At 40.9% G+C, this 21388-nt stretch overlaps 1 protein-coding gene across 2 annotated transcripts in view; it reads right to left on the bottom strand.

Annotated features, from left to right (window-relative positions):
- The window catches only part of LOC112215760 (IQ motif and SEC7 domain-containing protein 1), a 181911-nt gene that overhangs the window by 125557 nt on the left and 34966 nt on the right, over positions 1–21388 (bottom strand). For both annotated transcript variants that reach the window (XM_024375139.2, XM_024375131.2), the window contains exon 2: positions 3725–3754. In XM_024375139.2, coding sequence (XP_024230907.1) covers positions 3725–3754 — 30 coding nt within the window. The remainder of the gene's footprint in view (positions 1–3724; positions 3755–21388) is intronic.

The raw sequence follows: 21388 nt of genomic DNA, 5'->3' as shown, positions 1-21388 counted from the left end.
TGGCAGACATGCAGCATCTTTAGTACACTGGCTCTGCTGGTGATGCTGCTCAGTGGGTGAGCACACACACACACAGACACACACAGGAAAAGACAACGACACCTCTGGGGCTCAGCCCTCTCTTTCACCTTCGCCTCAGTAAGAGAGGACAGCCAGTACGTAACACAAGAGGCCGGAGCACAACAAATAACATGGGAGGAAAGAACAGAGATGGCCTGAATCTAATGTACAACTTCTAAATCTAAGTCAGAAGTTTACACTTAGGTTGGAGTCATGAAAACTCGCTTTTCAAACACTCCATACATTTCTTGTTAACTTCTTATGGCTGGGGGGCAGTATTGAGTAGCTTGGATGAATAAGGTGCCCAGAGTAAACTGCCTGCTACTCAAGCCCAGAAGCTAAGATATGCATATCATTAGTAGATTTGGATAGAAAACACTCCGAAGTTTCTAAAACGGTTTGAATGATGTGTGTGAGTATAACAGAACTCATATGGCAGGCAAAAAACTGAGAAAAAATCCAACCAGGGAGTGGGAAATCTTGTTGGTTTTCAACTCTTTGCCTATCCAAGATAGTGTGTAAATTTGGTCCGATTGCACTTCCTAAGGCTTCCACTAGATGTCAACAGTCTTTAGAACCTCGTTTGAGGCTTCCACTGTGAAGTGGAGGTGAATGGGAACTGTCTCAACCTGTGGCTGGAAAAATGGCTGTGTTTTTCTGTGACTAGGTGCTGACCTAACATAATCGTTTGGTGTGCTTTCATCGTAAAGCCTTTTTGAAGTCGGACACTGTGGTGGGATTAACAACAAGTTTATCTTTAAAATGGTGTAAAATACTTGTATGCTTGAGGAATTTTAATTATGAGATTTCTGTTGTTTGAATTTGGTGCCCCGCACTTTCACTGGCTGTTGTGAGATCGATCCTGTTAGCGGGATTTCAGCCGTAAGAAGTTAAACTATAGTTCTTGCAAGTCGGTTAGGACATCTACTTTGTGCATGACACAAGTCATTTGTCCAAAGATTGTTTACAGACAGATTATTTCACTTATAACTCATTGTATCACAATTCCAGTGGGTCAGAAGTTAACATACACTAAGTTGACTGTGCCTTTAAACAGCTTGGAAAATTACAGAAAATGACATAATGGCTTTAGAAGCTTCTGATAGGCTAATTGACAACATCGGAGTCAATTGGAGGTGTACCTGTACATGTATTTGTGCCTCTTTGCTTGACATCATGGGAAAATCAAAAGAAATCAGCCAAGACCTCAAAAATAATTGTAGACCTCCACAAGTCTGGTTCATCCTTGGGAGCAATTTCCAAATGCTTGAAGGAACCACGACCATCTGTACAAACAATATTAGGCAAGTATATACATCATGGGACCATACAGCCGTCATACCACTCAGGAAGGAGAAGCGTTCTGTCTCCTAGAGATGAACGTGTTTTGGTGCGAAAAGTGCAAATCAATAGCACAACAGCAGCAAAGGACCTTGTGGAGGAAACAGGTGCTGGAGGAAACAGGTACAAATGTATATATATCCAGAGTAAAATATAACCTGAAAGGCCGCTCAGTGAAGAAGCCACTCCTCCAAAACCACCATAAAAAAAAAGCCAGACTACGGTTTGCAACAGCACATGGAGACAAAGATCACACTTCTTGGAGAAATGTCCTCTGGTCTAATGTAACAAAAATAGAACTGTTTGGTCATAATGACCATCGTTATGTTTTGAGGAAAAAGGGGGAGGCTTGCAAGCCGAAGAACACCATCCCAGCCGTGAAGCACAGGGGTGGCAGCATCATGTTCATGTTGTGGGGGTGCTTTACTGCAGGAAGGACTGGTGCACTTCACAAAATAGATGGCATAATGAGGAGGAAAATTATGTGGATATATTGAACAACATCTCAAGACATCAGTTAAAGCTTGGTCGCAAATGGGTCTTCCAAATGGACAATGACCCCAAGCATACTTCCAAAGTTGTGGCAAAATGGCTTAAGGACAACAAAGTCAAGGTATTGGAGTGGCCATCACAAAGATAATAGATAATTTGTGGGCAGAACTGAAAAAGCGTGTGTGAGTAAGGATACCTACAAACCTGACTCAGTTACACCAGCTCTGTCAGGAGGAATGGCCAAAATTCACCCAACTTATTGTGGGAAGCTTGTGGAAGGCTACCCGAAACGTTTGACCCAAGTTAAACAATTTAAATGCAATGCTACCAAATACTAATTGAGTGTATGTAAACTTCTGACCCACTGATGAAATAAATAAAAGCTGAAATAAAAATCACTATTATTCTGACATTTCACATTCTTAAAATAAAGTGTTGATCCTTACTGACCTAAAACAGGGGATTTTTACTAGGATTAAATGCCAGGAATTGTTAAAAACTTAGTTTAAATGTATTTGGCTAAGGTGTATTTGGCTAAGGTGTATGTAAACTTCCGACTTCATCTGTAAATCAACAGTGGTGGAAAAAGTACTCAATTGTCATACTAAAAGTAAAGATACCTGAATAGAAAATGACTCAAGTAAAAGTGAAAGTCACCCAGTAAAATACTACTGGAGTAAAAGTCTAAAAGTATTTGGTTTTAAATATACATAAGTACCATAAGTAAATGTAATTGTTGTACTTATGTATCAAAAGTAAAAGTATAATTATTTCAAATTCCTTATATTAAGCAAACTTGTTGTTTTCTTAATTTACAGATAGCCAGGGGCACACTCCAACACATAATTTACAAACAAAGCATTTGTGTTTAGTGAGTCCGCCACATCAGAGTCAGTAGTGTGTGAATTACTTTTGGGTGTCAGGGAAAAGTCCAAAATATTTTCTTTAGGATTGTAGTGTAGTAAAAGTTGTCAAAAATATAAATGGTCAAGTAAAGCACAGACACCAAAAAACTACTTAAGTAGTACTTTAAAGTATTTTTACACCAATGTATATCAACAACACAAACTCAGCTCCTCTAGGGTTCTCTCCATTCTCAGAAAGACAACACTTGAGAGGCAGGAGGAAGAGTGTAATTCACCATCTGCTCAACAGGAGCATATGTGCTGCTTACCCAAGATATTACATCTATATACTATGGAGAGAAGGAGCTGGAGACAACTGGGCTTATTTACTAGGGACCGGGAAGCAAAGCACCTCTACTCAACATGCCAGTCATGTTTTCCAGCCCTAGGCACATCACATCAATGATGTATGCTGATTCCAACTTTAAATCACTCCACTGCTTCACATTTACTGAGACACTCCCATATAAACCTCATGCCACAGAGACGGTATAACTCAAATACAACAGTTAATTGTACCCAATGCAGTCATGGGTTGCACTCAACACAACCTCAATGCAACCTTGGGTTGCACTCAACACTCAAACCCATAATTTCCCCCATCATAATGGCCACTAGTGGACATTGAGACACATCATCAGCACCTAGCTGCTACTATCATCACCTGAGGACAATCACTCAGGTCTCTGCTACTGCAGCATGTTTTAATCACAGGGTCCGTCAGCTATAGACTGGAGAATGTAGGGCATCATATGTTATCTAGAACCAGAACCTACTCAAGAGAAATCGTGGGTGGAGAGAGAGCGAGAAAGAAAGAGAGAGGAAAACAGAGAGAAAGACAGAGACAGAGAAAGAGTGTCCTTGGTCAGAGTTAATAAAGTGCTACCTGAATACGTGCATTACATCATGAGTAATGGTGTACATACCTGACCATTCTGGAACTGTCACATTCAGATCTGGAAAACAAAGAGGCAATAGATTAGTGTGTTAATCAATTCATTGTACGTTAATATAAATTAACTGACATTCAATACTAGCGCACAGTATATGGAAACGTCTAATTGAAACAATGATCAATTAATCAAGGACGATATGACAATATAAATGACTAGCTATCTAGCTTGGTTTCTTCATTCAGTCAGTGATTAAGTATAGTGACATATAAGACACATTACAGGGACCCTGCAGCACCGAGCGCTTTGCTAAGAGCGGCCTACAATAGAAAAGACCAAACTGAACAGGCCAATTACACGGAAACTGAATTACACTGAGAATCAAATTGTTCCCTTTAAAATGTATGCCAAAACGATACCACTGATTTCAAAGTTTAACAAATCGTTTTATTTTATTTTCACATTTATTTAACCAGGTAGGCAAGTTGAGAACAAGTTCTCATTTACAATTGCGAACTGGCCAAGATAAAGCAAAGCAGTTCGACACATAAAACGACAGAGTTACACATGGAGTAAAACAAACATACTGTAAATAATACAGTAGAAAAATAAGTCTATATACGATGTAAGCAAATGAGGTGAGATAAGGGAGGTGAAGGCAAAAAAAAAAAAAAAAAAGGCCATGGTGGAGAAGTAAATACAATATAGCAAGTAAAACACTGGAATGGTAGATTTGCAGTGGAAGAATGCGGGAAGTAGAAATATAAATAATGGGGTGCAAAGGAGCAAAATAAATAAATAAATACCGTAGGGGAAGAGGTAGTTGTTTGGGCTAAATTATAGATGGGTTATGTACAGGTGCAGTAATCTGTGAGCTGCTCTCACAGCTGGTGCTTAAAGCTAGTGAGGGAGATAAGTGTTTCCAGTTTCAGAGATTTTTGTAGTTCGTTCCAGTCATTGGCAGCAGAGAACTGGAAGGAGAGGCGGAATTGGTTTTGGGGGTGACCAGAGAGATATACCTGCTGGGGCACGTGCTACAGGTGGGTGCTGCTATGGTGACCAGCGAGCTGAGATAAGGGGGGACTTTACCTAGCAGGGTCTTGTAGATGACCTGGAGCCAGTGGGTTTGGTGACGAATATGAAGCGAGGGCCAGCCAACGAGAGCGTACAGGTCACAGTGGTGGGTAGTATATGGGGCTTTGATGACAAAACGGATGGCACTGTGCTAGACTGCATACAATTTATTGAGTAGGGTATTGGAGGCTATTTTGTAAATTACATCGCCAAAGTCGAGGATCTGTAGGATGGTCAGTTTTACAAGGGTATGTTTCGCAGCAAAAGTGAAGGTTGCTTTGTTGCGAAATAGGAAGCCAATTCTAGATTTAACTTTGGATTGGAGATGTTTGATACGAGTCTGGAAGGAGAGTTTACAGTCTAACCAGACACCTAGGTATTTGTAGTTGTCCACATATTCTATGTCAGAACCGTCCAGTGTAGTGATGCTGGACGGGCGGGCAGGTGCAGGCAGAGATCGGTTGAAGAGCATGAATTTAGTTTTACTTGTATTTAAGAGCAGTTGGAGGCCACGGAAGGAGAGTTGTATGGCATTGAAGCTAGTCTGTAGGGTTGTTAACACAGTGTCCAAAGAAGGGCTAGAAGTAGACAGAATGGTGTCGCCTGCGTAGAGGTGGATCAGAGACTCACCAGCAACAAGAGCGACATCATTGATGTATACAGAGAAGAGAGTCAGCCCAAGAATTGAACCCTGTGGCACCCCATAGAGACTGCCAGAGGCCCGGACAACAGACCCTCCGATTTGACACACTGATCTCTATCAGAGAAGTAGTTGGTGAACCAGGCAAGGCAATCATTTGGGAAACCAAGGCTATCGAGTCTGCCGATGAGGATGTGGTAATTGACAGAGTCGAAAGCCTTGGCCAGGTCAATGAATACGGCTGCACAGTATTGGTGCTGTTTGGTCGGTAATCTGTTTGTTGACTTGGCTTTCGGAGACGTTAGAAAGGCAGGGTAGATATAGGTCTGTAGCAGTTTGATCAGGGAGGTCCTAATGGACACTCTGACAGAGCTCCAGAGTTCCTCTGTGCAGATGGGAGAACCTGCCAGAAGGACAACCATCTCTGCAGCACTCCACCAATCTGGTCTTTATGGTAGAGTGGCAGAGGGAAGCCACTCCACAGTAAAAATCAAATGACAGTCCACTTGGAGATTGCCAAAAAGCACCTAAAGGACTCTCAGACCATGAGAAACGAGATTATGTGGTCTGATGAAACCCAGACTGAACTCATTGGCCTGAATGCCAAGCATCACATCTGGAGGAAAACTGGCACCCTCCCTACGGAGAAGCATGGTGGTGGCAGCATCATGCTGTGGGGATGTTTTTCAGGGGCAGGGACTGGGAGACCAGTCAGGATCGAGGGAAAGATGAACAGAGCAAAGTACAGAGAGATCCTTCATGAAGTCCTGAGCGCTCTGGAGCAGGTTCTCAGACTAGGACCTTCCAACAGGACAACAACCCTAAGCACAGAGCCAAGACAACGCAGGAGTGGCTTCGGGACAAGTCTCTTAATGTTATTGAGTCGGACAGCCAGAGCCCAGACTTGAACCCGAGCGCTGCTCGCTGCTTCAACAAAGTACTGAGTAAAGGGTCTGAATACATATGTAAAATGTGATGGTTTTTGTTTTAAATGTGCTTTTTGCTTTGTCGTTATAGGTTATTATTAAGACTAACGTAACAAAATGTGGAAAATGTCAAGGGGTTTGAATACTTTCCAAATGCACCGTACCCATGAAACAAAGTAACCAAATTGAAATCCCTGACAATAGATCTTACAACAATAATAACAATAACAATATTTGCAAAGAATGCAACGCAATTAGATCCACATTCGATTGGAGAGATCAAAATATCCCCACTGTGCCACAATGCCTATAATGATAGAGGCATAGGTCTGGTTGGCCACAAGCTGTGCTGGAATGTAGCTCCACATTTTTTTTATTTTTTTTAGATACTCCAGAGAACCCAAGACAAGTGGGTAGAATTCCTCATTTCAACCTTTAGGTAACAAAAACTGATTTACAAGGACTGTATGGGAATAGGATAGCGCTCACTTCTTGAGGGAGGGTTTCAATTCATTTGGATGTGTATTATGACCTGGAACGAACGTGGAAAATACATTCCATTTGAAAAAATGTAATCAACCAGTACTGTACAATGTGTGATGTCCAAACTTGTTAAACATAGATGTCTATAATTGTTTTTTGGTCTGGACCAACCAAATGTGGTCTTGTTTGGGGGCGAAGCTTATTACAAAAATAGCCAGTGCGTAGAATAATAACCAAATATGAAAAACAAGGACATTACATATTTCTATCTTTGTGTACCTATTCAGGATATATTACCATGAAGAGAATGATATTCGTATCCATAATTATGCATTCTGTATAGTACAGATCAGGGACCCGTAATTCCATTACCGAGTGAAAATCCACTTCACCTACTGTAGGTCGCTGACACCACATTCCTTCTGCAGACATCTTTGAATCTCAATTCAGAAAACGTGGTCTCATAAAAAACTGAGCGAGATTTTACTGTAATTCTGTTACCAAATGTAGCATCTGCACAGTTCTTCCAGTAAATGTGTTTTTGTGACCATTTGTGTAAATTATTCAAAGTAGTCCTTGTGCATAGAGTTATATGGTTTGTAGGCTGGGTAATTGCCAGGGACCTCACGATACGATATTATTATGATACTTTGGTGCCGATACAATAAGTATTGCGATTCTCACGATTCTATAAGTATTGAGATTCGATACTGTGATTTTACTGCAATTCGATGTTCCAATCATATTGCTCACCATATGTCTGCTGCAGAGGGACAAGAGAGACATGAGAAAACATGGAGAACAAGCTAATGTTGGGGTACTTTCCTTGTCAATCATTTGCTCATTGGTGAAATTAGCATTCAGACAATATCTTTAAGTAAATCAATCATTAATTTAATGCAATTGCAGACAGAAGTTGAGAACAGGAACATAGCATGCATGTTTCTGAGTAAGTTCTGCAAATTGTTCTGCACTGCCTACGTCATTCTACTCATGAGACCAAAACCATGCCTACACAGCTATATAAACAAGAGTTTTAGTGTTATCTAAAATAGCAGTAAATGTCCACTCCCCAAGTTGATTTATAGTGGAATGTCTGACTAGTCTCTAATCTCTTACATTCCCCTACAGAGTTCTGTCTGTCACATTTCTCAGAGTTTCTTTATAAGAGGCAGAGATTAGAAAAGACTGGAACAATATTAAACCTTTATAATGAATATATATACATTGTTAATCTGTAGTCTAGGACCCTATACATGTAAGGAGGGAGGGGTCTTATAAACCCTCCCCTTCTATTAATACAACATAAGCATAATCAATTATTATAATACATCAAACATTTGGTACAGCCCCTATCATGACCCCAAGGTGAACCCCCGACACTATGAAGGAAACATACTGGAGTTTTGGTACAGGTACAGACGACTAGCACAAAACAAACTGCGATAGTGTCAAAACAATATCATCAAAATTAATATCCTGAAGTGTAACTACTTTTTTTCCCATCACTAATGGTTTGTTAAACTTTGAAATCAATGGTTTTTTGTTTGGCATACATTTTAAAGTGAAAAATGTGAATCAAAGCGTAATTCCGTTAACGTGGAATTGCACAAATGCCACTCTACCGTTAAGGGAAACTGCTCTGTACATGGCTGTTCTCTGGAACCCAGCCATCAGGGCCAATATAGCTACATTTATGTGCACACTGATCGCCTAGCCATTTTCCTCACACGGAGTACCTTCCTCAGCATTTTCATTAATTATGAATGGACAGGAAATTGCTTGAGTTACTTACTGAAATGGATAGTTACTGGGGGAGAGTACATCTCGAGGTGTAATAAATCCCCACAACGTAAATAATATTTTCACATGAACCTCCCCTTGTACTGTAAAACAAATTGCACCCCCCCTCAATGATTACGACCACAAATAAGAACTGAGCTCACTCTATCGGCCCGTTTCATTACACTACGATCAGAGCCGGCTGCAGACCATGATCAGCTAGGGGGGAATCAGATTTTCAACATTCTGGTGCTATATTTATAATGATATAAAATATATATGCACCAACAGGTTTCTGTGCCAATGCACCAAACAACCAAAAAGAAAAGCATAACTGCATACTGATTACCAACTTTGGGACACCACAATCAAATTGACATAGTCTATCTCAACAAACAGAAAATAGATCCCTCCCTACCTTATATCCAGTATCGAAGGCTTGGCTTGACAATCTCTGAATGTCATTCAACTTTTTGGTGTTTTGTAACAGATAGTGGTCAATGTCCGCGGTTCTAAAACTGCAATTCGATGTTGAATTGGCGCCTTTTCCTTGACCATGTTGCTATATGCATATAGCAAAGTTGATCAGCATATTGGTGTTGAGAACAATGCGGCAGGGGCAGCAGTGGAGTTAGGAGACAAGAAAACAGCTATTGCCTTAATTGTCTAAGAAAAGTGAGGAAAGAATGAACCAACTTTTTAAATGTAACCTTTATTTAACTAGGTAAATCAGTTAAGAACATATTCTTATTTACAATGACGGCCTACACCGGCCAAACCCGGACGATGCTGGGCCAATTGTGCGCCGCCCTATGGGACTCCCAATCACGGCCGGTTGTGATACAGCCTGGATTCGAACCAGGGTGTCTGTAGTGATGCCTCTAACACTGAGATGCAGTTTCTTAGACTGCTGCACCACTCGGGAGCCCTTAATTAGCTCTATAATCAACAGCCTAACTGTTAAATCTGCCTGGCTTTATAAATCATCCACATATACTGTATCTACAGGAATAAGACGGATCCTGCTGAAGTTGCCTGTTTGAGTATTTGTTTAGTAGCCTACTGATTCCGTGAGCACCAAGCCTTATGCAACCACATGTCAAATAAACAATTTCACAAATGTGGCTGTTTTTAATCTTTGCTATGCTGTAATAGGCTTTACACTTTTTTTGTCGTTAGAAAAGCCTCTCTGGTGCTATTTATAATTGATTGTGTTTACACATGTTCCAAATTGTCATAAAAATTATATTTATAATAATAAACCCTCCTTTTTCTTGAACTCCTTCTTATTGTTATTATTACTATTATGATCATCATCATTATAATAATAATTAATATCATCATCATTAGTAGGCTTAGTATTGCAGCCTTGTATAACCACAATTGATTGATCTGTAGGCCTAAAAACGCATCCCGTTCAGTCTTAATACTGTAACTTAATTTCATCTCACAGCATGCGAGCCATTCATGGTTTGAAGTGCAATCAAGCATTTTAGTTTTATTAAATAACAAAGCAACCCTTGAATAATTAGCATAAACAATAAATACACTGTTCCATTTCAGAATGAATGACTGAAATGAAATGAATACGACTGTTTTTAGTCTTTGCCGTAATAAAGGCTTACAACAGACTGCCTGGTACACACTTGTAATTGATTTAGTATTGTTTACGTTGTTCCAAACAGTCAGAAAAATGATATTGCAATCTAACAGCACCTGTTTGGCAATAACCTAATATGCACGCAGTGCATGCTCCTTACTTTCTTTATCTCCAGTATTTTCCACAACTAGTCAAATGTATTACACCCATCTGACTTCCCCATTACCTCCTGAGCAACCAGTAAACATTCCCCCCGTTTTGAGTTTGTCACGTCCTCTGCATCCATTTTGCTGATACGGTGTTCAGAACTTGTTATAATAAATGTATCGATGTGATTATGATATACTATTAGGTCAGGCCCTATTCCCCACGTGCATGTGATGCATAGAGAGTGCAAGGGTTGGGGGAATAGGGAATGTTTTTACTATACAAATGAGGGATTTTGGTACCAACATTTTTCAATCAGCAGCACAGACAGCGTGATAAACACTTGATGTCCTAAGGTAGTCGCTGCAGCAGGGAGGAGAAAGAGACAACGGGTGCAAGTCACACAGTCGCTCGCTGTATGTTGTTTTTACACAGTACAGCAAATCTGAGACCTGCCCATCACAATCAAATAAATTGCGGTCGGACTCCCTCTCATTTGTGTGTCTTAATTATTTAATCAAACCATGCGCTTAAAGCATCAAACAAGCTCAGTGCATATAGCTGATTTGATTAAAACACAGTGTCTATATATGGAAAAATAAAAGTTAAAAGATTTCAACCAATCGATTGGTCTAAAGAAGAGACCATTTTTTTCTTTGTCAGGGACAGCCCTAGTTAGGTTGTAGGTGCGGGAGGAATAGCCGCTCGGATCAGAGAGGAGGCGCATTAAGCTTGGAAAAATTATGATCTGCAACAGACAGCGTGTCTCAGTATCAAAAGTAAAAATACAGATTGGCTTGCTACTGTGCCTTTCTAGACCTTATAAACTGTCAAGAGTAGAGTAGACCTATAATGGATCCAAATGGAAGGAAAAGTTAAAATCACAGTGCTTTTGTGCAGTTATTCAAATTTTCACTGCAGTTTACAGCCTAAGTAGAGTTTTGTACTGACTTGAAAACAATAATGCAATTATTCATTGCATTGTGATGTTGTAGACTACTTTAGGTAGAATAATTTTATTGTCCCTAAACAAGATCAATAGGGGAATTTTTTGAGCTGCGGGTCTAAGGTATTCAATGTTCTTTCATGCGCAATGATGCACCTGGAATGATCACCTATTCCTCTTTGTCCTTATGGATTTATATTGAAAATTGGTGCAGCTTTGAATTATTTTATGTGTGGTATAATTGCTAGTTAGCCAATTGCAGATCTGGACAAACGATGCACCTACCACTATGGTCACTATGAAATGGTGGATAGAACGCAAAGTACTGCTGAAACACCGATGAGATGAGGAAATGTGGCAAGAATGGAAGAAATTATAGTAATACCTGCAAAACAGGAAATGAAAACCAGGGGGATAAAATGCACAACTCTCCCCAAAGCAACAAAAATAAAGTTAGTCAACCCTCCCCCCGCCACAGTCATTTTTGAAAGTTGAGCTGAGCTGCAGAAAGAAAACACCATCTGAAGTGTCTGACTGCAGCAAGTTGAATTGTTGACAGAGTGGATAATGGTCCTTTGGACATTTAGATCTTTACTGTTGTTTTCAACAGTACCATCTGGATTCTCTCTGGGGCTGAAGATTCGCTGCTGGCTACCTCTCAACGCTATACCATCCCACATGGCTACCTCACCTCCCTTTCACTCTCTCTTTCTCCCATTTCCCTCTCCTCAGAGTACATAGGCAACAGAGGAACAGCAGAGTACTCTCTCAACTTAGCATCTGCTCTGTTCCATAGATATCAGATCAAGGAAGAGATAGAGAAAAGTACTTAAACTTCTATATGGGTCTCTCTTTGTGTATTTGTCTTATCATCAGCCAAACAGTCAGATCGCACACTAGAGAAACTAGCACAGACAAAAATGGGATATGACTGCTGGCATATAGTGCTGCTGGTGCCTTCCCTCGCTGTTGTTGTCAGCACCTGAGTAGCAGGCTTCACCCAATCACTTTAAAATCGGATTAAGACCAAACTTCAGCTAACAAAAATGGTCCAGTGAACTCATTAGGGCAGGTATTCCCATCCCCAGGGTTATGGGCAATGCCGTCGGGGGTACGCCAAATAAAAATGTGATTCACATTTAAAATTATATATACACATACATATATACTCAGTTGAAGTCGGAAGTTTACATACACTTGGTGTCACAAACTAATTTTTCAAACACTCCACAAATGTCTTGTTAACAAACTATAGTTTTGGCAAGTAATTTTTCCAACAATTGTTTACAGACAGATTATTTCATATATAATTCATTGTATCACAAATCCAGTGGGTCAGAAGATTACATACACTAAGTTGACTGTGCCTTTAAACAGCTTGGAAAATTCCCGAAAATGTCATGGCTTTAGAAGCTTCTGATAGCCTAATTGACATCATTTGAGTCAATTGGAGGTGTACCTGTGGATGTATGTATTTCAATGCTTACCTTCAAACTCTTTGCTTGATATCATGGGAAAATCAAAAGAAATTAGCCAAGACCTCAGAAAAAAAAATTGTGGATCTCCACAAGTCTGGTTCATACTTGGGAGCAATTTCCAAAAGCCTGAAGGTACCACGTTCATCTGTACAAACAATAGTACGCAAGTATAAACACCACGCAGCCAAAATACCGCTCAGGAAGGAGACGCGTTCTGTCTCCTAGAGATGAACGTACTCTGGTATGAAAAGTGAAAATTAATCCCAGAACAACAGCAAAGGACCTTGTGAAGATGCTGGAGGAAACGGGTACAAAAGTACCTATATCCACAGTAAAACAAGTCCTATATCGACATAACTTGAAAGGCCGCTCAGCAAGGAAGAAGCCACTGCTCCAAAACCGCCATAAAAAACCCAGACTACGTTTTTGCAACTGCACATGGAGACAAAGATCGCACTTTTTGGAGAAATGTCCTTGGTCTGATGAAACAAAAATAGAACTGTTAGGCCATAATGACCATCGTTATGTTTGGAGAAAAAAAGGTGGAGGCTTGCAAGCCAAAGAACACCATTCCAACCGTGAAGCACAGGGGTGGCAGCATCATGTTGTGGGGGTGTTTTGCTGCAGGAGGGACTGGTGCACTTCACAAAATAGATGGCATCATGAGGTAGGACAATTATGTGCAAATATTGAAGCAACATCAAGTCATCAGTCAGGAAGTTAAAGCTTGGTTGCAAATGGACAATGACCCCAAGCATACTTCCAAAGTAGTGGCAAAATGGCTTAAGGACAACAAAGTCAAGGTACTGGAGTGGCCATCACAAAGCCCTGACCTCTATAATTTAGAACATTTGTGGGCTGAACTGAAAAATGGTGTGCGAGAATGGAGGCCTACAAACCTGACTGAGTTAAACCAGCTCTGTCAGGAGGAATGGGCCAAAATTCACCCAACTTATTGTGGGAAGCTTGTGGAAGGCTACCCGAAAAGCTTCGCATACAAGCCAGTGAATTCTATGCGTTACAGCTGGATGAGTCAACAGACATGGCGGGCCTGGCACAGCTCCTGGTATATGTCCGTTACGTTTAAGGGGGGTCAATTAAGGAAGACATCCCCTTCTGCAAACCACTGGAAGGTACTGGACAGCTTTGTGACATCAAATGGACTTTGGTGGTTAAGATGTGTTGGTATCTGTACTGATGACGCAAAAGCCATGACAGGGAGACATAGTGGAGTGGTAACACCCGTGCAAGCAGTTGCTCCTGACACCACTTGGGTACACTGCAGCATCCACCGAGAGGCTCTTGCTACCAAGGGAATGCCTGACAGCTTGAAAGACATTTAACTTTGTTTAAGCAAGGCCCTTGAACTCGTGTATTTTCTGCACTACGCAATGGTATGGGCAGCAACGATGTAACGCTTTTACAACATACAGAAGTGCACTGGTTATCAAGGGGCAAAATATTGACACATTTTTTTAAATTGAGAGACAAGCTTAAAGTTTTCTCTGACCATCATTTTCACTTGTCTGACCGCTTACATGATGACGAGTTTCTCACACGACTGGCCTATCTGGGTGATGTTTATTCTCGCCTGAATGATCTGAATCTAGGATTACAGGGACTCTACGCAACTATATTCAATGTAGGGACAAAATTGAGGCTATGATTAAGAAGTTGGAGCTCTTCTCAGTCTGCAAGGACAACACACAGGTCTTTCCATCATTGTATGATTTTTTTGTGTGCAAATGAACTTAAGCTTACGGACCATGTCAAATGTGATATAGCAAAGCACCTGAGTGAGCTGGGTGCGCAAACGGACGACACAACAACTGGATTCATTATCCGTTTCATGCCCTGTCTCCAGTCCACTTACAAATATCTGAACAAGGGAGCCTCATCGAAATTTCAACAAGCGGTTCTGTGAAAATGTCATTTAAAATCAGAAGCCACTGCCAGATGTCTGGATTGGGGTGCGCTCAGAGTATCCTGCCTTGGCAAATCTCACTGTTAAGATACTGATGCCCTTTGCAACCACGTACCTATGTGAGAGTGGATTTTCGGCACTCACTAGCATGAAAACTAAATATAGGCACAGACTGTGTGTGGAAAATGATTAGGCGACAAAGATTCTCTATAATAACCCCCCAACACTGCAGAGTTTTGAGCATCCTTTCAAGCACACCCGTCTCAATAACCTTTGGTGAGTTATTCACAATTTTCGATTAACAAATAAGGTTTTATATGTAAGATGGTTAAATAAAGAGCAAAATGATTGATTATTATTATTTGTGCCCTGGTCCTACAAGAGCTTTTTGTCACTTCCCACGACCCGGGCTGTGACAAAAACTCAGTCATTCTTATGTTTATCAAATGTATCGTGTGGCAGGCTTACAATGACGGCAAAAAAACAACATTTGAGAGTGCGCTGACCCTGGTGCTAGAGGGGGTACGATGCTGGAGGTTGAATGTTTGAAGGGGTACGGGACTATAAAAAGTTTGGGAACCACTGCATTAGGGCAAATCCCCATCACATTCACCATTGAACCTGTTCGACCGGAGCAGAGCAGTGACATTGGGTCAATATGATGTGCTGAGATTCATTGACACACATAGCAAAACTCCCATGCATTGCCATTTATTGTAATAGTGATTTGTGTTCATACATAACCTGTACAGCATGATAGGCATGCAGACATCACTGAATAACCAAGAGGTCCCATTGAACTATGAACCCCTAAATACCTTGTGGAATGAGAAATTAGGGATGGCCACGGTTATTCTCATATTTCAATATCCTTATGGACGTTAGTACTATTTGAATACTTGTGAGGTTTTTTTTCAGGCTTTTTCTAAAATTAAATGCAATTATCTGTGACATTGCAACATAGCCTACAAGGATACACATTTACATTCTAAACAGTTATGACATTTTTTATGAGTGTGCCCCTTTAAAAAGACGTTTCACATTTGTATCTTGTTATTGTTGGTCAATCAAAGTGTTGCTATACAGTCAGAGAATGTACCCACCTTTTCTCCCCAATTTCGTGATAGTTCCGATCTTGTCTCATCACTGCAACTCCCCAACGGGCTCGGAAGAGGCGAAGATTGAGTCATGCATCCTCCGAAACATGACCCGCCAAGCCCAGCTGCTTCTTAACACCTGCTCGCTTAACCCGGAAGCAAACTGCACCAATGTGTTGGCGGAAACATCGTTCAACTGATGACTGAAATCAACATGCAGGTGCCCGGCCCGCCACAAGAATTCGCTAAAGCGTGATAAGCCAAGGAAAACTCCAAGGCTAAACCCGGGGAGAAGTGGGAGATTATTAATCAATGCAAAAGGGAAATAAAATTATGTAATAAATTGGCTAAATGAGGAGTAGGCTACAATGATCAACCAACAGATAGGCTGTTGTTTCATGTGAATGGAGTTGTTGTAGCAATTGGAGGGAAGCACAGCAAAATACAGTAGCTTCAATTAGCCTTGCTACTTTAGCTAGCTAGCTGGCTACTGTAGCTAGCTTCTTAATCAGATGGTATGATAGATAACCTATGGTGGCAACAAGTTTGTCTAACTAGAGCAAGTCGGATTGACTACTTTCTCTCTCCTCCCCTGCATGCCACACACAACAGGCACCTCTTGCCCCTCCCCCACCCATCTGCTGAAACAAGTCACCTCACTCACCATGCTAGTCTCTATTTAAATTAACAGGTGTGTCTTGTTAAAAGTTAACTTCTGGAATGTCCTTCTCAATGCGTTTGAGCCAATCAGTTGTGTTGTGACAAGGTAGGGATGGTATACAGAAGATATCTTTTACCAAAAAGGGCTCAAGTCCATATTATGGCAAGCGGGCTCAAATAAACAAAGAGAAATGACAGTCCATCATTATTTTAAGACATGAAGGTCAGTCAATTCGTGAAAATTAAGAACTTTGAAAGTTTCTTCAAGTGCAGTCGCTATGATGAAACTGGCTCTCATGAGGACCACCACAGGAAAGGAAGACCCATAGTTACCTCTGCTGCAGAGGAAAAGTTCATTAGAATTTAGTACCAGCCTCAGACATTTCAGCGCAAATATGCCTCAGAGTTCAAGTAACAAACACATCTCAACATCAACTGTTCAGAGGAGACTGCGTAAATCAGGCCTTCATCATCAAATTGCTGCAAAGAAACCACTAGTAAAGGACATCAATAATAAGAAGAGACTTGATTGGGCTAAGAAACATGAGCAATGGACATTAGACTGGTGGAAATCTGTCCTTATGTCTGTCCAAATTTGAGATTTTTGGTTCCAACCGCTGTGTCTTTGTGAGACGCAGAGTAGGTGAATGGATCTCCACATGTGTGGTTCCCACTGTAAAGCATGGAGGAGGATGTGTGATGGTGCTTTGCTGGTGACAATATCAGTGATTTATTTAGAATTGAGGACACACTTAACCAGCATGGCTACCACAGCATTCTGCAGTGATACGCCATCCCATCTGGTTTGCGCTTAGTGGGACTATCATTTGTTTTTCAACAGGATAATGACCTAACACACCTCCAGACTGTGTAAGGGCTATTTACCAAGAAGGAGAGTGAAGGAGTGCTGCATCAATGACCTGGCCTCCACAATCACCCGACCTCAACCCAATTTAAATGGTTTAGGATGAGTTGGACAGCAGAGTGAAGGAAAAGCAGCCAACAAGTGCACAGCATATGTGGGAACTCCTTCAAGACTTTGGAAAAGCATTCCAGGTGAAGCGTGAGTGTGCAAAGCTGTCATCAAGGCAAAGGGTGGCTACTTTTAAGAATCAAACATATTTTTTTTGGTTACTACATAAGTGTTATGTCCTAGTTTTTATGTCTTCACTAATATTCTACAATGTAGAAAATAGGACAAATAAAGAATAACCCTTGAATAGTAGTTGTGTCCAAACTTTTGACTGGTACTGTATATTTTCTTTAAAACATTTATTTCCACTACCTAGATATCCGAAAAAATATATTATTCGAATATTAAAATAATTTCAAATGCCCATCCCTATGAGAAATGCCATTTCCTAGAGACCCCAATCGTGTCTGACAGGCTCAGAGGTGAGAACAAACTAAGTCGGTCTCTCTTCAGACAGACAGAGGCTGGGCTGTTGGAGTGGTCAGAACCCTGGATAGCTCCTTTCTCACCGAGACAGGTCACTTAACGTAATGCTCTAAAACCCTTTCAAAGGGAAGACTGCAGACAAGGCCTAGGCAATAACAAGGACACTTAAGAAAGTCTGCCAGAATGGCACATTTAATGGACGAGCGATGGAAAGTGCAGTACTTTGTATTATGTGTCACAACATCATCCATTTATATCCTAATTGAATTATATTGCTTTATATACTTGTCTGGGTGAAGGGGTAGCTGACAATTTTACAGGCCTCGAGACTATAGAAACAATACGCAAGTGCTTTTGAATAACTCCAATAATACAATTGTCAGTTAATAGACCTCTTCCAGAGACAGTGGTGAAATGTACGCACCTCTGATAATACAGATTTACATTTTTAACATTGCATTTATGACAATAAATGTAATCCATAGCACAAAATTATTCTGACACATATTTACAAGAGTGAACTTTAAAATACCCAATTGCCAGTGTGATTTAAATACACACATACAGTGTCACAGCATATCCATATTACAAAATCATCCATGTCAATAGTGCCTGAACTATGGCCACCATAACATGCAGCCAAATAAAGACAATCTCTAATGTATACAAAAAAGGAAATGGGGACAGAAAGCATGAGGATTCATCTTTATGTTTGCAGTGTAAACATTGTTGGAAATGGGGACAGAAAGCATGAGGATTCATCTTTATGTTTGCAGTGTAAACATTGTTCTATACCAGGCAACATTCATCACAGGAAGTTTTGGAACGGAAGCTGAATCTATCATGGTTTTAGGAGTATGGTGATCGGGCTGGCACTTTACTACAGAATGCAATTTACACTCTTTCCTTCTGCATTAGGCCTTACAACAGCTGCAGAGGTGCATTCCAGCACCCAATTCAATAATTGATGAAGTGCCAGATCCCATTGGAGCTATCATTCTACATGACGACCTTTACAGGCTCCCTGATTGGTGGCCGCCCTATCCCTTCTCATTAAGAGTCCAAATCTCCTGTGGCATGGGGAAGATTTCAATCCAGCTGCTTCCTTGAAACCTCATCTCCCTATCACTACTCCCTCTCACACTCTCTCTATGTCTTACTCTCGCACACCCTTGCGCCCGCACACCCTTGCGCCCGCACTCTCTCAGCTTCCTCTCCTCTGCCCTGGCTAGGTCCAAGCCGGTCAGGAGACTCTCTACTTCCTTAGAGAGTCAGGGTAAGGGAGGACAGAACAGTACAGGACAAGACAGAAGGGAGCACACCACCACAGGGCTCAAACTGCTGACTCAACCTTTATCTAATCTGCCTTTCTGCATCAGTAAGCGCAACTGGACACGATTGCAGAAGTGCACTGGACGGCTCTTTTGATAATGGCTCCCTGCTTTGCTTAATTTACTTATATTGGCACGCTGTCTTTAAAAGGTCAAATAGGGGGTGCTTATATTTGTTCTGCATCACACATGTACAAGTGTGTAACCTGTACAAGTGCATGGAGTGTGGGGCCACAGCCAGGGACCAGGGATTATTGACAGCGACCCCAGAGCAATTAGAGTTAAATGCCTTGCTCAAGGGCAGATCGGCAGATTTTACCTAGTCGGCTCGGGGATTTGAACTTGCAGCCTTGTGGTTACTGGCCCAACGCTAGGCTACCTGCTGTCATTTATGTGCTGCACATCCACCACAGATCCACCTCTCACAATACAACAATGAAATCATCATTTGTGAGAGAAATCAATTATAAAAAATTACATTAAAAAGTAGACTGACATCTTTTACTTGAACTGAATGACTTCAAACAAACCTAACAGTAATTCCACAGTAACGGAATTGCATTCAGACTAAGACATTTAACTTAGAAATGTATCCCAAACAAAAAACATTGATTTAAAATGTTTAAGAAACCATACAACTCTATTCACAAGGACAATATTTTAAAATGTACACAGAAAATAAACATTTACTGGATGAACTGTGCAGATGCAAAGTTTGATAACAGAATTTCAGTATTATCTCCCTCGTTTTTTTGTGACCACGTTTTCTAAAAACTCTGAATTAAGAATTCAAAGATGTCTGCAGAAAGATTGGTCCGTCAGCTATGACATGACACCTTTTGGTTATTGAACTACAGTAAGTGAAGTTGATTTACACCCAGTAACAGAATAGCATTAACAGAATTTAGTCATGGATCCCTGATCAGTTCTACACAGAAATGCATAAATATGGATGTGTGTGTCATTCATAGTGATGTATCCTTAATAGGTAAACTGTACTCTACTCTATTTTACTGTACTATACTCTCCACACTAGATGCCGGACTGGACCAAATCTGAACATTCATGTTTATGTCAAATCAAGACTGGTCTAGACCGTACATCGGTGGACGTTGAGATTACGGACCGTACCAAAAACCATAAAACAACCTCTGTGGATGTTGAAATCAAGGCCAGGGCGGACCGACCAAATTACAACTACTTTTCAACATCCATGGACGTCCAAGGTTGGTCGGTGCTCAGTGGGTATGGATGCCATTTACAGGAAATGGGAAAGAGAGGGGGCTCACGGGTAGGTGTCAGAAAGAGGAGAGAGGGGTGACATTACCTGGAGAGAGAGAAGAAATAGAAGAGGGGCAATGAGAGAGAGGGGGGGGGGCTTGTCCAGACTAGGGCTGTGGCGGTCACGAAATTTCGTCAGCCAGTGATTGTCAAGCAAATAACTGTCAATCTCACGGTAATTGACCGTTAATTAACATAAACCTATTTAGCATCTCCTGGCGTCCACTCATAGCCTACAAGCCACTGATGCAGACCTTTTATTTACATTAGACTGGTCTAAAGCATGTTATGAAGAAAATGTAGTCTATTTCAGAAGAACATAATAGCATACTCTGAGTCATCCTTATGGTTAGGTCCTGATCTGGCTATGCCAAATGGCTGTGGGCTACACTAATTCATTTAGCAGACAAGATTTGCTTAGAATTCCATGGCATTAATTTATAATATGAAGAATACAATTGAACATAGCTGAATAAAATAGAAAGGATATTTTCCCCTAATGATTTCTGAGGGAGTGTGCACATGCAGCTATTCTGTGTTGAGCTGTTGACAAAGAAATAGGTATTCCTATATGCTTAATTTAGAGTTAATGTACCTTTAGTTGTTCTACAAACGTTGGGCTATATTTTTAGATTTTTAATACACTGTAAGGCTGCATGATGCAACTCTAATGATGATATGAAAAAAGTTGCTTGAAAGGCATGAGCTCTGCTTAGATTTTTTGTGCAGGCTGAACACACTTTATCAGTCTCGCATTCACAATTAGAGAAGTACTTGATAACGCCTTGAATTTCCCGGCGGCATGTGGCCATAATGCACCCTAAAGAAATCCATGCCTTTTGCAGCCCTTCTACCTAAATACTGCCCGCTCCGAAGCACCTCTCACTCCCACGGCTCTCCATCAAGTGATGGGGTCTTTCTCACAGGCT

The sequence above is a fragment of the Oncorhynchus tshawytscha genome, linkage group LG16 (assembly GCF_018296145.1).
Source record: "Oncorhynchus tshawytscha isolate Ot180627B linkage group LG16, Otsh_v2.0, whole genome shotgun sequence".
Classification (NCBI taxonomy): Eukaryota; Metazoa; Chordata; class Actinopteri; order Salmoniformes; family Salmonidae; genus Oncorhynchus; species Oncorhynchus tshawytscha.
Note: the sequence above shows the minus strand (reverse complement) of the source record. Positions and strands in the feature narration are given on the sequence as shown.